This window comes from Centrocercus urophasianus, unplaced genomic scaffold (genome assembly GCF_019232065.1).
Source record: "Centrocercus urophasianus isolate 14NV4802_14NV808 unplaced genomic scaffold, USGS_Curo_1.0 seq_2, whole genome shotgun sequence".
Classification (NCBI taxonomy): Eukaryota; Metazoa; Chordata; class Aves; order Galliformes; family Phasianidae; genus Centrocercus; species Centrocercus urophasianus.
The window spans coordinates 8,682,617-8,696,418 of NW_024884755.1; the positions used below are offsets into that span (position 1 = coordinate 8,682,617).

A 13,802-nucleotide genomic window follows, 5' to 3' on the forward strand; every position below is an offset into this window, starting at 1 on the left:
TTTTTCCAGCACTAGGTGGCTCTGTGGAGTTCTGCAGTATCCTATACAGAAATGTTTAAAAAGTTAAGGTATGGACAAAAAGAAAAACTTTCGCATTTTCTTTCCCTCAATAATTTTTTATTTTTTATTTTATTTTAGTTTAGTTTAGTTTTAGTTTTAATGCTAGAAAATCTAAGAATAAGAGTCTTTTCTTTTTGTAAGCTGATCACTGGCTTTCAGGTGCTCAAACTGCTTGGAGGCCCTTTTGTGCTCCCCACTGCCTTTGCACCAACTAATTCTGGTAGGTCTCTGACTTCTGGTGACTCTGAAGAGCTGCTGTAAGATTTGCTGAAGGACTTGCTGACAGACCAAGTTTTGAGAGGGCATCATCGTCATACCAGATGTCTGTTGTGCTGGGTACTGTAGATGGGTAGCAGAGGCTAATTTTAGGCCCCAGATGTTTTTTTATAACTGCTTAAATGCTTGAACTGTGTTGCTTTACAGCCTTGTTTCGTGCTTGCTTTGTTGAAAGCTCTTGGATGAGGATCCTCAGGACATAAGGGTAACATGCAGGAGTGCTTGAACTTGAGTTTTGGACACTTGATCAGACATGAAAAGGAGATGTTGCAGTAACTCACCTGACTATGTAGATGCAAGGCTGGGAGTGCCAACAGTGATCTCTTGCTAAAGCCCCCATCACAAGAACACAAAGCATTTCAGAGGCTTTTAACAGTACTTCCAGAGAGTGGCCAGCAGTTTTCTCACCCATATTATTCTGTTTGACAGAGGAAACAAAAGACTAGTTGGATACATTATTGTGAACTGCTTGTGAAATTCTTTACACTTAGCAATGTAAATCTGCTGTGGGTATTCTACTGGTAAGGATAGCTCTGATTTTTGCTAGGATGGCTTCCAGTGTCAGACATCAGTAGACAAATACTTCCTGTAGCAGAACTGTCTTCACATCAGGCCAAGGAGATTTTGGCAGTGCTGAAAGATTTGGTGGTTTTTATTTATAAATATGTAGTTTAAGGCAGGAATATCTTCCTTGTAATATATATAATATAATAGAAATAGCTTTATTTATTTATTATTTAATGTAATATATAATAATAGAAATAGCTTTTTGCCTTCAGAGGTCGACTGTCCTAGTTGAAGATGGAAGGTAGAGGATGGTAGCCATAGAGCATTAGTAAGTCTAATTGGCAAAGCTTGTTTAGACATCACAGCAGATGAGGGTGTTAGTGTGGGATTTATAGGAGGGTAATGAAGTAGATAATATTGCAGTTTCTTCTAAATGTCAGTTCTTTATAATGAGAGAAGGCCTTGTAAGACAAAGCAAGCAGACAGTAGCAGAGGGCATCATGGTACCTGATAATGTGGGTTGAGCTGCTTCCAAGTGACTGCTGAGAGGCGCGTTGGCCAGGAATGCATCGAAGCGTACTGACAGCTGAGGAGGAACACAGACACTGCCTTACTACGATCCAAGCCACTCATGTACATTAAAACTACTGTCCTGGAATATGTTTAGTGGAAAAGTATTTGGGCAAGAGTTTGGTTTTGGGGTGGAAAAAAAATCAGTTAGTTTTAGTGTCTAATTTTATACTGAAAGCAAACTTTCTTGTTTGCCCTCTGAAGTCAGCAGCAGCATGATGGGTCTCTGGGGGCACAGCAGTGCTGGCCGGAAGCGGCCTGCCAGGGCTGCTCTGGGATTTGTTTTCTTTTGATTATGGGAAAAATAACCCGAGATATTTCTGTGCGTGCGGAACATTCTTAATGACTGAAAAATGTGTTGTCAAGTAGGGACAAGGCAGGAAGTGCCATCTCAAAAGACAACTAAAATGTGTTTGGATTAGCTCTAAAAACCCAAACAAATTTATTTTTCTACTTCTAATTTAAAAAAAAAAAAAAAAAAAAAAAAAAAAGAGAGAAAGTCACACAGCTAAACCTGAGTTCACTCACTGCAATGGAGTTTATGGGAGTTCACTGCTCACTCACTTCCTCTGAGGTATGAATTACTGATCTCCTTCAGAATGCATGAAGTGAGAAATGTGGCAGAGGTGCTGCCCCACGCAATGTGGGGGATCTGGTGAGGCTTTGTGCCAACCTGCAGCTCTAATCAGCCCTGTTAGGACAGGAGGAGAGAGGCTAGAGATGCTGTTCTCCTGTTTTCTGTGGTGTCTGGGTAGCTGGCCATGCTGCTTGCAGAGGGAGGCTCTGAGTACGTTCCTTAGGGGTATCTTTGTCTGAAATAACTTTGATATTTCCAACGGAAAAACATCCTCTGGTGCCATTCCCATGTCCTTCAAAGTCTTGGCACCATGCAGGAAGCAGAGTGGTGGCCATCTGCTTCTCACCCTGAGCCACTGGCCAGGTCACCTCTGGCTCTGCTCACTTCTGGGCTGTCTTAGATTTTAGCTCAACAGTCTGCAACTTTGTTTTCACTTGAGGAGCACAAAGGATGCTTCTTGCCGCGCTCCTGAGGCTGGTTTGTTGTAGCAGGCTGAGTGGTGGTGCCTCTGGAAACGCTGTCACCAAAAGCAGCGCAGGACATTTGTCCCCATGTTTTGGCTGCAGCCAGTGTTCTGCTTGTGTGTCCTGCTCCTGCCTCCTCTGCTGCCTGTCCTTGAGTGTGTATCTGCAGCTTGCACCGGGAGCACTTTTGCAATGGTAAAATGGGATATTCAGTACATTTCAGCTGGAAAGGGAGTAGGAAAACATAGGCTGCCAGCCAGCAGAGCACAAGGAAATGTGTTATGTAGCCATGTGTCAGTTATCACCTGTCTCCAGAGTGATTTTTGGGATACATTTAAAATACTCTGTAACACTCTTTGGAAGAAGCAGATGGTTCTTGCTGGTGAAACAAACAGCAATGACACATTTTGCTGTTCCTTTGTAAATAGGGTTGGCAGCTGGCAAGCTACATACAGTTCTGCTCACCTGTTCTTCACTCCTGTTTAAGATGTCAGCACTGCTGAGTCCCTGCAGTATTCTTCCTGCAGATCTGCTTTTCTTCTGGCCTGCATGTTCATATGCAAAGCTGCAACTGAAGATTGAGCTCAGACAACTGCAATCTTAGGTACCTTCTGCTCTGTGCTCCCCAGTTGCACCTGCTCAGCCTGCAAGTTCAGCTGCTGGAGATCCTTAGGACCTGGGTGCAAACAGAGCCATAAGATTCTGGGGCGAGATCGTATGAAAGTAACTCACTGCAATGCAGTAGGTTCCTAGATTTATATTATTTTTTGTCTTATCTGCAAAGGAAAAGATTTCAGCTTTTAAGGTATTAGGATTAATGCAAACGAAAAAATAAATCAAACTTAAGGTTAAGTTAGATCATGAAATCCAGCATGCTTCATCAAAGCATTCTCTGGCAACTGCCAGAGCCATTGATTTAGCAGATTTTCTGCTCTGTATTACAAAATAAAGTTAAACATTTAATGGGAACTTTGTTTTCCTTGAGCTTCCTTCTTTTTGATTCAGTTTGGAGGGTGCAATGTTGCGTTCTTTGAGAACAACTGCTCTGTTTCAGTGCTGCTAATGAGCTTTTCCATATAGACATTTTTGTTGTTTTATCCTCATTCTGCTGGTACTTCTGGAAAGTAATTGGCCAGTTGCCTGGCAGTAAGCTTATTCATTTTTTAAATAGTTGGTTTTTTTTTTCTCGCTTTTTTTGGAGTATATTTTTGATCCAGAGCTTGGAAAATGTGCTGTGGGTTAGAGAGAAGCTACCAGCTGGTTGCTGGGAAAATGTGTTCTTTAAAAATGAAAAGGTTATAAATGCTTTTTTCTTTTAAATAGAAAATAAAATTATATTAATAATCAACTACAGCTGAACATCTGTCGCTTTTACCATTAAGTGTGGTATATTGGGTGAAAGAAGAACAAAGGGCCAAATGAGGTGTAGGTACAGCTTTTATAGTTTGTGAATCTAGACAGCAGGGGATCTATTCTAAATAGTAAGACATTGCTAGGGACAATAGGATGTGTCTAAAGTTACCATAATGTTTGTTGAATGGAGACTTGTCAGTTTGATAAAAAGAATTAATGTTAGAGAGTGGCCACTGGCAAGATCCTGTGCCAAGATGCCACAGCCCTGTGCCCAGCTGGGCAAAGCCTTCCTCTTCTCCCTTGCCAGCAAATGTCCCAGTAAGGAATGGAGATGAATGGAGATATAAATGGTGTAGAAAACTTTGTGTATTTATTTCTCTCCCCTTGGTCTTTTTCTGATGTAGGAAGAAGTGGAGAAAAAAATGGAACAACTCTCAGGTGAACTCCCTGGCATAGGCAGGAGTGGAGGAGTGCTGCCACTGCCATCATCTTGGAAGATGGTGTGTGCTTCTTGCTGCAGGAGACCAGTGCCCCTTTTTACCTCATTCTGTTAAGGAAGGTCTGTGCAAATCTTTTTCTAGGATCTGTGTCGACTGCTAGAGGTAAGTGCCGTTAACTGCATGGTTTGCAGGTATCACAGGCAATTCCTGTCGTGCTCTGCCCGTTGCTGCACCCTGCCATGCACGCAGTTTTTGTTTTCTAATCCTTTGCTGCATCCATCCTTGTATGCAGTCTGCAGACTTTACAGACAAGGGACTAAGGTGAGACCACAGCCATGTAATAACTGACCTTCAAAGAGCAAAGTTTATTTCAACTGTATTTTGATGAAGATTCAGCTGCAGGATTTAGATGGTAAAGGACACAGGTGAATGCAGTAATTTTCTTTCCTATCCTTAATGCCTTGTCTTACATAGGATGAGAGACACTCATTTAGCATGAATGAGCACAGCTTCCTTGGTTTTATCAGAGCAATGTTTATTTTCTTTAGCTGGGAACAGTTTATGTCATGGTGTTTCCTTGCTGTGCCTGAAAGCACCAAGCGGTGCCTCTGACTTTCATTTGCTTTGCCAGAGCAGCTGGTAATTATCAGTTAAACTATCAGTTGGCTTTAACATTCACTTTTAAAGGGAAGGCAGCTTTTTTTAGATAGCCCATTTAGTTGAATCACCGTAACAAACCAACGCAGTATTCGTTCTTTGACTTCCCCAGACGCGTACATACAGATATGGGCTTTTGTGGACTTTTTTCATCTGTGACAGAAATCTTCGAGAATTTGATCTTAAATGTATTGCTAGATAGATACTTTAACACTTCTGGCAAGCCAGCTCTCTGCGTGGTTTCTTAGCTTTTACACGGTTTTCAGCTTGTTCTTCTCCTACACCATATGTAAGTACTGTGGTTTATGCTGGCTGATGTTGAGTATTTTCTTCAAATGGGACAAAATCTGACAGCACAGGGAAAATGCAGATGCAGCAGAACATGCTGGTTTGTACGTGCTCTTAACAAACAATATGGCAATTTAGAACTTATTTTTGCTATCTCAGTGTTAAGTGAAGGCGAGAACTATGCACTAACAGAACGTTAGAATCTCATATGAATGGTCAATAGGAGGAAAACAATTGTACTCTTCTGGAATTTTGCCAAAAAAACTGCGGTTAACTTCATAGCTTTACAAATATGTAATTCAGTTCTGTGGGGATGATGATCCCAGAGGTGGTCACTGAGGGACAGCCTGCAAATTCTTCCAGGAAGCAGTATGTCACTGCTTAATGGGTGACACTTCTGCATCTAGCTTAGACATGTAGAAAAAACTAACGATGATGTGTCCTGCTCAACATCCAGCAGCTCTCGCTGACTTTTTCCTGATCCTTGCTTAATATTATTTCCTCCTTCAAAGTTTCTTACCTATATGTGATTCCAGGCAGGAGTTGGTAGCACCAAGCAGGATCACAGTCTGGCAAGTTAAGCCAAATTCTGTACCTTTGAAAGCTGCAAGTTGGGTGGGCAACAAGTAGGAAAAAGTCTGCAGATTGCTCCTGTGTTCAGAGTGATGAGGTCCAAACCTTCAGGTGGGAGAAGGGCTGTAATTGCAGAATCCTGTCTTTTGCTTTTAAATGAATTTCACAAGCAGAGGTGTCTGTAGCCATGTTCCAAAGTTTAATGTAAATAAATCAGTGATTGAAATTTGAACGTTTTAGGAAAAAAACAACAAAAACTCACCACCTTCAGGAATACTGCTTTTGAAAGAAGCCATACTAGTCTAAAATATGTGCAAACTGAAGTGCTTCTTAGATCCAAAGCTGGTTTTTATCACCCTCAGCAGAGCCCTGATTCACTGTCATTCTTCATTTGCTAACTTCTGCCATCCTTTTGCTCCTCTTAGCTGGTGTGAAGTTAAAAGTATGGGCAGCAGTGATCCAGCCAGCTGGGGTTTTGAAAAGAAACCTGTAATGCCAAATGTGAATGCTGAGCAGCTGACTCTGTTAGTACCTGTCAGACTGGGCGGATCAGAAAATGCAGCAGAGGTAGGAACAAGCCTGCAAATCCAGCTTCCTCAATTACACACCCATGGGAATATTTAAGGTATTACACGCATATAAGGTTAGTCTTTCTTTTGGGCCTTCTGGGAGGAGTGCAAGTGTCACATCAGATGACTTCCTGATGTCTTGTCTAACCTCACTCATTTCAAGTCCTCACTTATTCCTCAGCCTATGAATTAGGATGACTAAAAGTTGAGTAACAGTGACGTGAGCTGAAGGCAGACATCAGTCTAGGTCACACAGTGCTTGTGTTTCCCATCAGTAGCCAGTGTCCTTGGATCAGTCTTGGGAGACCTGGCAAATCCTTGTTTACCTCTACAGCTGCAAATTAAAGGTTGCAGACCTGGGAATGGTTGATAAGGTGAAAAGCAGGGCTAGCAAAGCACTCTTGAATATTCTGCATGTAGCAGATTAGCAGCCATGCATCATGTAGCAGTTTCCAGTGGTACGCTGCCCTGTGGCTTAGATGCCAGGGAACTGCAGAGTTCTGTGGTGCTCCCCTCTGGGAACCAGGTCCTGACTCATGCTCTCTCTGCAGTGAATATATATTCATTTTCCAGCATGTGTTTCCTGCAAGGAGGCCCACAAGGGGCAGTAACTATTTTTTAAGTGTTCTGTTCTTTTCAACCAGGCTAGTTAGGGGTTGGCATAAATACTTGCTGCATTATGAGTATGTCCCAGATTTTATTGACTACATTTGTGTCACTCGTGGTGATGTGCTGTTAAAATGCTTTACGAGTTAGACAGTCTTTATATTTTTTACGTCTTCAAAGAGGGCCTGAATTGCTCACTTTGAATGGTTTTTTAAGAATTGTGAGAACATAGCATATATTTTCTAAGTCCTTATAGACCTGCAGTACATCTGTTTCAAAGCACAGAAGTGTAGACTGTGTCTCTAAAACAATTGTTTGTAACTCTTCCCGTTCTGACTATGTGGGAGAGAAAATTACCAAAATAGCTGTTGTATGAAACCCACCAGTAAGTTTCATTTCTGAATTTGAAGTCATTTGTACTTGGCAAAGCCAACGTGGCTGAGCTGCAGCAGGCCTCCCTGATGGACTGAGTGGCATCACACTTGTGAACACTCGATGCAAGTCACTGGGGAAAAGAGCATCCATAGGGATGGGACCGTGACAAGGTGAATTTAAAAGAAACTCAGGGAATGTAAGTATACAGAAACTAGGGAAAAAACTTTATTCTTCAACTCTTCCCCAGGCATCCACTCTTGGCCACAGTTGACAAGGAGATACCAGTGCTGACAGATCTTTTGCCTGACAGATGTAGCTGCTCTTGCAGGACTGCTGTGAGTGGTAAACATGCCCATCTGTGCTGTGAAGCTGGAGGCAGACCTTCAGAAAGGTAAAATGTGTACATATATGCAAAAAAAAAGAGCATCTTTCTGATCCTATCAGAGCTTTGGCGTGGATTCTTTGTTGCTATGACTTGGCAAAAAATTGAGAAACTTCCCCAAACCAGGGTCTTAGCACTTAAGACCTACACAAGTTCATTGCCCAGGATTGTGCTGCTCTTCTGGAATGCTCTGAGATCTCATGAAAGTCTTGAAAAGGAAGTGTTCCTTCATACTGACTGGCCTGCATGTGAGCTTTCCAGACTGGTTAAAGCTTAATTAAAAATTGCCAGAGTGGCTAAATTCTTTTCTAAGTGCAGCTGCAAAATATTAGCTGTGGGCATGTTTTAGACCTTAATTAGTAACACTTGCACTGGAGGACCAAAATCCTTCATGCATGCAGCTGCTATAAATTAACATCAGTTAGGCATTTCTTTAGGCAGTACAAAGGTCTCTTGAAAATGGTGTTAGAGCCCACCTAGATTAAGAAACATATATCACTTATGCAATGAACTGCAAAATCAAAGATAACTAGAAAATGTCTTTATTGAAAAAAGCAGATTATAGCATCTAAGGTTAAATGAAACGTCTGACTTTAATATTAAATAACTTAGGGTGATAGCAAGTAGCTTCATCTTTAGATAAATAAATCTACATTTCCCAATTATTTTTCTTCAACAATCAAGGGAATCAAACACTGAAACACAAAACCACAAGTAATTCTAAAAACTAAAAGACAGAAGCACATTCAAAAGTTTTACAAGGATATATACAAAAATAGTTAAACTAATGTATATTTTCAGCATGTAAACTAGTTACATGATATACAAACAGGGAATTTATATATTTCCTACAAAATAAAAATCAATGTTGGTCCAAGTTCTTGGAAGAAAACTATATTCTTTTAAAGAAAATGAAAATATTTCTCAAATGAAAACTTAATTTAAGTCAAATTATACACTCTAGTTACGGCATTAGTTACAGGATGAATGACAAACTTTTAAACTTTCCTTGAAACGCAAGAAAGCAGCTTTTGTCTCCTTTAGAGCTTTGGTTTACTTAACTACTCTGGAATTTCTGGTCTTAAAGAGCTCCTCTACCATGTTTTCCTTTTGAAGCTCCACCTTACAAAATATACATACACACACACACGTGCACACAAGTGAAAAGAAACAGAGAGAAACCCAAACAAACTCCTTCTGAAAGCTCAATTATCTGAGTGCATTCTTTTGTTTTGTTTTTCAGTTATTATTTTGGTCCTTTCTTTGGAACGCTTCCTCCAGCGCATGAGGGACTCTGAATCACCGAGAACAGCTCTGTGCTGCAGGGACTTGGTGAGACTACCTCAGCAAAGAGGTCAGGTGCATTCCTGATAGTTGGTATTGTTTTAACTTTATGGACATATTCTGACAGTACAGAACATAAAAGGCCGCTGATGAACAGCCACATCATAAAACGAGCTCCAGAAAGTTTACATCTGTGTTGAACTGATTTAAGAATGTACTCCTTAGGAATATAACTAAATGAAGTTTTCTCACTTACATAATTCTCCAGACAGGAGGTAAAATGTGCAGAAGCTGTTGCTAGCACTACAGCACACATCGCTATTTCAGATTAGCTTTTATTTTTTTTTTTCCTCTGTTCTTTGACTAAAAGCTGGCAAATCTCACCCAACTGCCAGTTTTTATATTAAATGCTGGAAAAGCAAACTTTATTATCCAAAACCAAAATGCACCTGTCTGTAGGAAATACTGGAACAACTGCTGCTTTCTGGTTTTAAACAGATTTCCTATTCTATAGTGAAACTGTAACTTTCAACATAGCACTGTGAGGATACTTAACACATTGGAACTGAGCAGAACTACAAGCAGGACAAATTGACATGTGAAATTAAATATTATTCTGTTCTAAAGTATGATCATTTAAAAAAAAAAAAAGAGGAAAAGGTAAATACATGTACGTGTTAGATCATGCTGACCCTTGAAAAGTAATGCTGAGCTGGAAACTTAACCTTGTTGTTGACTGGAGGTGGAAGTGCTGAGGAAGGTGCTGGTGGAAGCCCAGCTAAATGCCAGAGTCACCTCCACCTCTGGCCACAGTGGTTTTTAAGGTTTTTGCATCAGTGTACAGCATGTACTGCTATGGGATGACTTGCTCACAGGAACAGACTCAAACATTCTCTGTGTATTTGAATGATTGTTTTCTTAATTTGAATTCTTTAGTATGTAATTGTAAAGACAAGCAATTAGAAATACCTCAAAGATAGATGTGGGCCAAAGCAGCTTCCTTAAATGGAAAAGTATTACGTTGCAGCTCAGGCTAAAAGTTTATCCTGAAGCTCTATCTTCATTTCCTAGTGTTTGTAGTAACCTTAATGGAATTCACCTAGTTATATAACCCAACTGAAGACAATTGTTTCTTTTTCCAGAATTTGCTGTTTGGGCAAGAGGCACCTGTACTTCTGCTTCCCTCTTGAGGCTGGTTTGGTGACTCTGGGCACAGAGGTAAAGGCATGTGTGCATGCAGCCAATGTCTACCCTTCTGCAAAGGAGGATTCCTAGCTCACACTGCTGAAACAGGACACTAGTTATACAGTAATTCCTACAAAACACAGCTCTCACACTAACTTGTATATTAATTAGAAAATTACTTTTTAAAGGAGTATCTGACTTGCCAAAGAGCATTCAGTAGAACAGGTTCACCTAGGCCAGAGGAAGTTTGGTAGAAGTTCAGAAAACATAGCTTTTGTTCCTTACTAACAGAAAAAAAAAATAGTGCACAAGAATTTTTCCTGCCTCCCTGCTCTTCCCCACCTCCCCAAGGAAATTCCAGACTGTCAAAAAATTCTGTTAAGGGAGTTAATTATTCCACTTTGGAATTAGGGTCCATTGGATGCCCTTTGTACTTTTTTCAAGAGCACCACAAATGGCTTTCAAAAAATCAGTGGAGCATAAGAAACTAAACTGCAGTGGTGTTACCAAATAAGTCATTTCATCAGTCTGCATGCTGAATTTAACGTGATCATTTCTGAACGGGCCAGTCAGATTCTTGACATGCTGAGAACTCGCACTGAAGCGTCCCAATTTACTCATGCCGAGAATCTGGTCTGGTATTTCCACTTCCTCTGGAGCAGAAGAGTTTTATTTTATTGTAATTTTGGATACAAAGACAGCAATGATGGATTTATTTAAAATATAAATTCAGGAAGGCTGGATAAATTCTCATGAGAATGCAAGGAATTTTTTAAACATACAGATGTGTGATTTGCATGTAAATCATCAACACATGGTAGAAAAACCATAAAAAAAGATTCATCGAACTTCCTATATGGAAGACATACATTTCCCCAGAGCTCTGAGGTTACTGTAACAGCTTATGCAAAACATGAAAGTGTACATTCTATGTACATCTAATACTTGTTATAAAACATCAGTGTTTCAACTGTCTAAGTTATTATTTCTGCTAAACTGTGTTGTGTTTTTCCATTGAAGATAACCACCATAATCTGTTGAAAAGTACATCTAGAAAAGGACACAAAGCTGAAAAGATAATACAAAAACCGCAGCCCCTCCATTTTAATAATGTCTTAACATACAATCTTAAAGCAGTTGGTAACAAATGAACAAATAGTAGCCTGCATAAAACAGGTAGTGTAAGGTTTACCTTTGCATAGAAAGGGGCTGCTAACTCTGTTAAACAAACAAAAAAATTTAAAGATGAATTGCTTACTAAGTGCCAAATCATCAATGTCACTTGAATGCATTTTGAAGCTACGGCTACACTTGTACATAACAAGCAATTACAGAGCTCAGTACCTTCCTTCAATTTTACAACCCTGCATGCACTGTTCTTTTGGATATATTCTTCTGTAACGTGTTTTTTATGAGACCCTTGACATTCTTCTTTAACAAAGTTAGTCCTTAGATCACTGTGGAACCATGTAGGTTGAAAAGTTGTCCTGATATGTCTTCACAGAATGCCATTATCTAACCCATGCTGAAAGCTGTCATTGCTGAAGACACTCGTTTGCTTCCTATTCACTAATTCTGGGAATGTACTGTTTTTAAAATGTGAGACTTGTATTCTCTAAGACCAGATTTCAAGGAAACTAGTGAAAATGCTGGCATTTATCTTACCATGCCTGCTGCAATGTGATAAAGGTGCTAAATTTTGGAAATTTATTCTATACTCCTTACTTGGCAAAAACCTCCACTGAAGAAACGTGAGCAAGGAGTGCAGAACAGCCCTTTGTACCACTGTTTTTAAAAATGCTGCCACTTACAGTTATGACTTGATGGCGCATTATTTGTTCAAGTAGACGGTGCCTCAGTGAAAACGTCTAAATAAAAGAACGCATATATACAAGATTAGAAAGAACCCCTTACCTCTGATTTAAAAAATAAATAGATGGTTTAGAAGGTTATTACTGGAATATCATCTTTAAAGGAACAGGAAAGTCACTTTTAAATTTGTCTTCTCTTTTGAACGGCTTACTGGCAATGGAAATGTCTTTCAGAGTTCCGTCACGTGCATTGGATAGCTTGGCGGGGGATGCGATGGCAACTTAATATTGAGGCGCCTGATATGACAGCTGTGACAGAGCAAGTGGCCCTCTAATGGGTAACAACGATGGCCTTCCTCATCATTGAGCTGCAAGCCACAATCCTAGAAGAAAAATATACATCCCAGTTTTATGAGAGACTCAGGTAGGTCGTCTTATATCAACACTGATTAACCCTGCAAGCTCCCTCTCGCGCCACAAAAGACAGCGACATCAAGAGTTTATGGTAGACGGGTCCTGTCTATCCTGCATTAAACAAAATGACATCACTAAAATCTACTAGGACTAGCTGTAGTAATTCTAGCCCAATTCTAGCCCAATTCTTTTTCCTCTCTCCATCTTTTCAATGTCGATGCAAATCAAACAAAAACTCTCTAAAACCGTATTCCTTTTTCTGTAATAAGAAAGTCCATTTCTTCAGTGGATTTCAGTTTCAGATTGAGAATCTATTGAGGTTTCGCTGCAGCTGTTAAGCTGTCACACCAGGAAAAGATGACACAGGAAAGTAGAAAAGTTTCCAAGCTAGACTACTGACTTTGCATGATGAACAAATGGTGGATGACAACTTAAATGACATTTCATACAAACTGGACATTTGCAAAGTGTCTGTGTGCACACCTCAGAATACTGGTACTGACTGAACTAGCATAGCTGGAGACAGCAGTGACCCAGTATGTACAGTTTGAGAGCCTAATTTGAAGCTATTAGGCAGTAACCTACCCCTGCCAACACATGGCTAACCTCTGATTACTGTACATAAATGTTCTCTGCCGTTCTCAGCAGATGTGGAAGCAGCTTAATTTGCCTCAAACTGAAAAGAGAATGGGGAAATGAATAATGAAACAGAACAGAAAACAAACCCCCATTGGGACATTCTAATATAATGTCAATAGGCTGAGAAAGAAGGGGAGGGAGCTGTCATCTCAAGTGAAGCCTGCACAAAGCAATAGTTGAGGGAAGAAGGGAGGGAAATACAGATCTCCACATGCTGAAATGTCCTATGCCAATTTATCTTGAGTATCAGCTACCTCTGTTGGAAGGAGCTGGCTAGGCGCATAGGCTCAGATGTAGGTCCTGAAACATACATTTCAGGATGCCCCAAATTTTGCTATCCTTCTCCCTCAATTGGAAACCTCTCCATAAAACCATTTTTGAGCTGGATTGCACGAAAGGTTGATCTCAAATTAAAGAGTTTGTCTCCTTCCTTGTATTCCTGGGCTGCACAGATAACACTCAACTGAGCTCTCCTCCCTGTGAAGCAAAAGCACCAGTCCCAGATCTTGATCTGCTCCAATAAATGTTTAAATGTTCTGCACAAAAATACTGTCATCGATACTGTCCTCTCTTATGTAGTAAACAAGTGTTCATCCAGCATGGAAATACACAAATCCCCTGGAAGACCTTTCCAGGACAGGATGAAGGTCCTTCCCTGCATAAGCAAATTCAAACCTCCTCATATCACAGCCACACAAACTGTATCCAAAAAGATCAGGAAAAAGAGACCCAGAGCTTCCTCTATGTTCTCTCCCCATCTACAAGTACAGAG

General features: G+C 40.3%; 1 protein-coding gene and 1 long non-coding RNA gene across 3 annotated transcripts in view; one reads left to right on the forward strand and one right to left on the reverse strand.

Moving 5' to 3' along the window:
• The first annotated feature begins 4,215 nt into the window (after positions 1–4,215).
• Positions 4,216–7,690, forward strand: LOC122161899. The gene is made up of 3 exons (XR_006169340.1): positions 4,216–4,409; positions 6,191–6,332; positions 7,563–7,690. It is a non-coding gene; the product is annotated as an uncharacterized LOC122161899 (long non-coding RNA).
• A 533-nt stretch (positions 7,691–8,223) lies between these two features.
• Positions 8,224–13,802, reverse strand: part of LOC122161896 (WT1 interacting protein) — a 75,372-nt gene continuing 69,793 nt past the window's right edge. The window contains exons 8-9 of one of the 2 annotated variants that reach the window (XM_042821655.1): positions 12,190–12,360; positions 8,224–12,034 (exon numbers count right to left, since the gene is read on the reverse strand). In XM_042821655.1, the coding sequence (XP_042677589.1) occupies positions 12,208–12,360 (153 nt within the window). In that variant the 3' untranslated portion in view covers positions 8,224–12,034; positions 12,190–12,207. Of the gene's footprint in view, positions 12,361–13,802 lie in introns of both variants that reach the window. The other variant, XM_042821654.1, reaches the window with a different exon arrangement.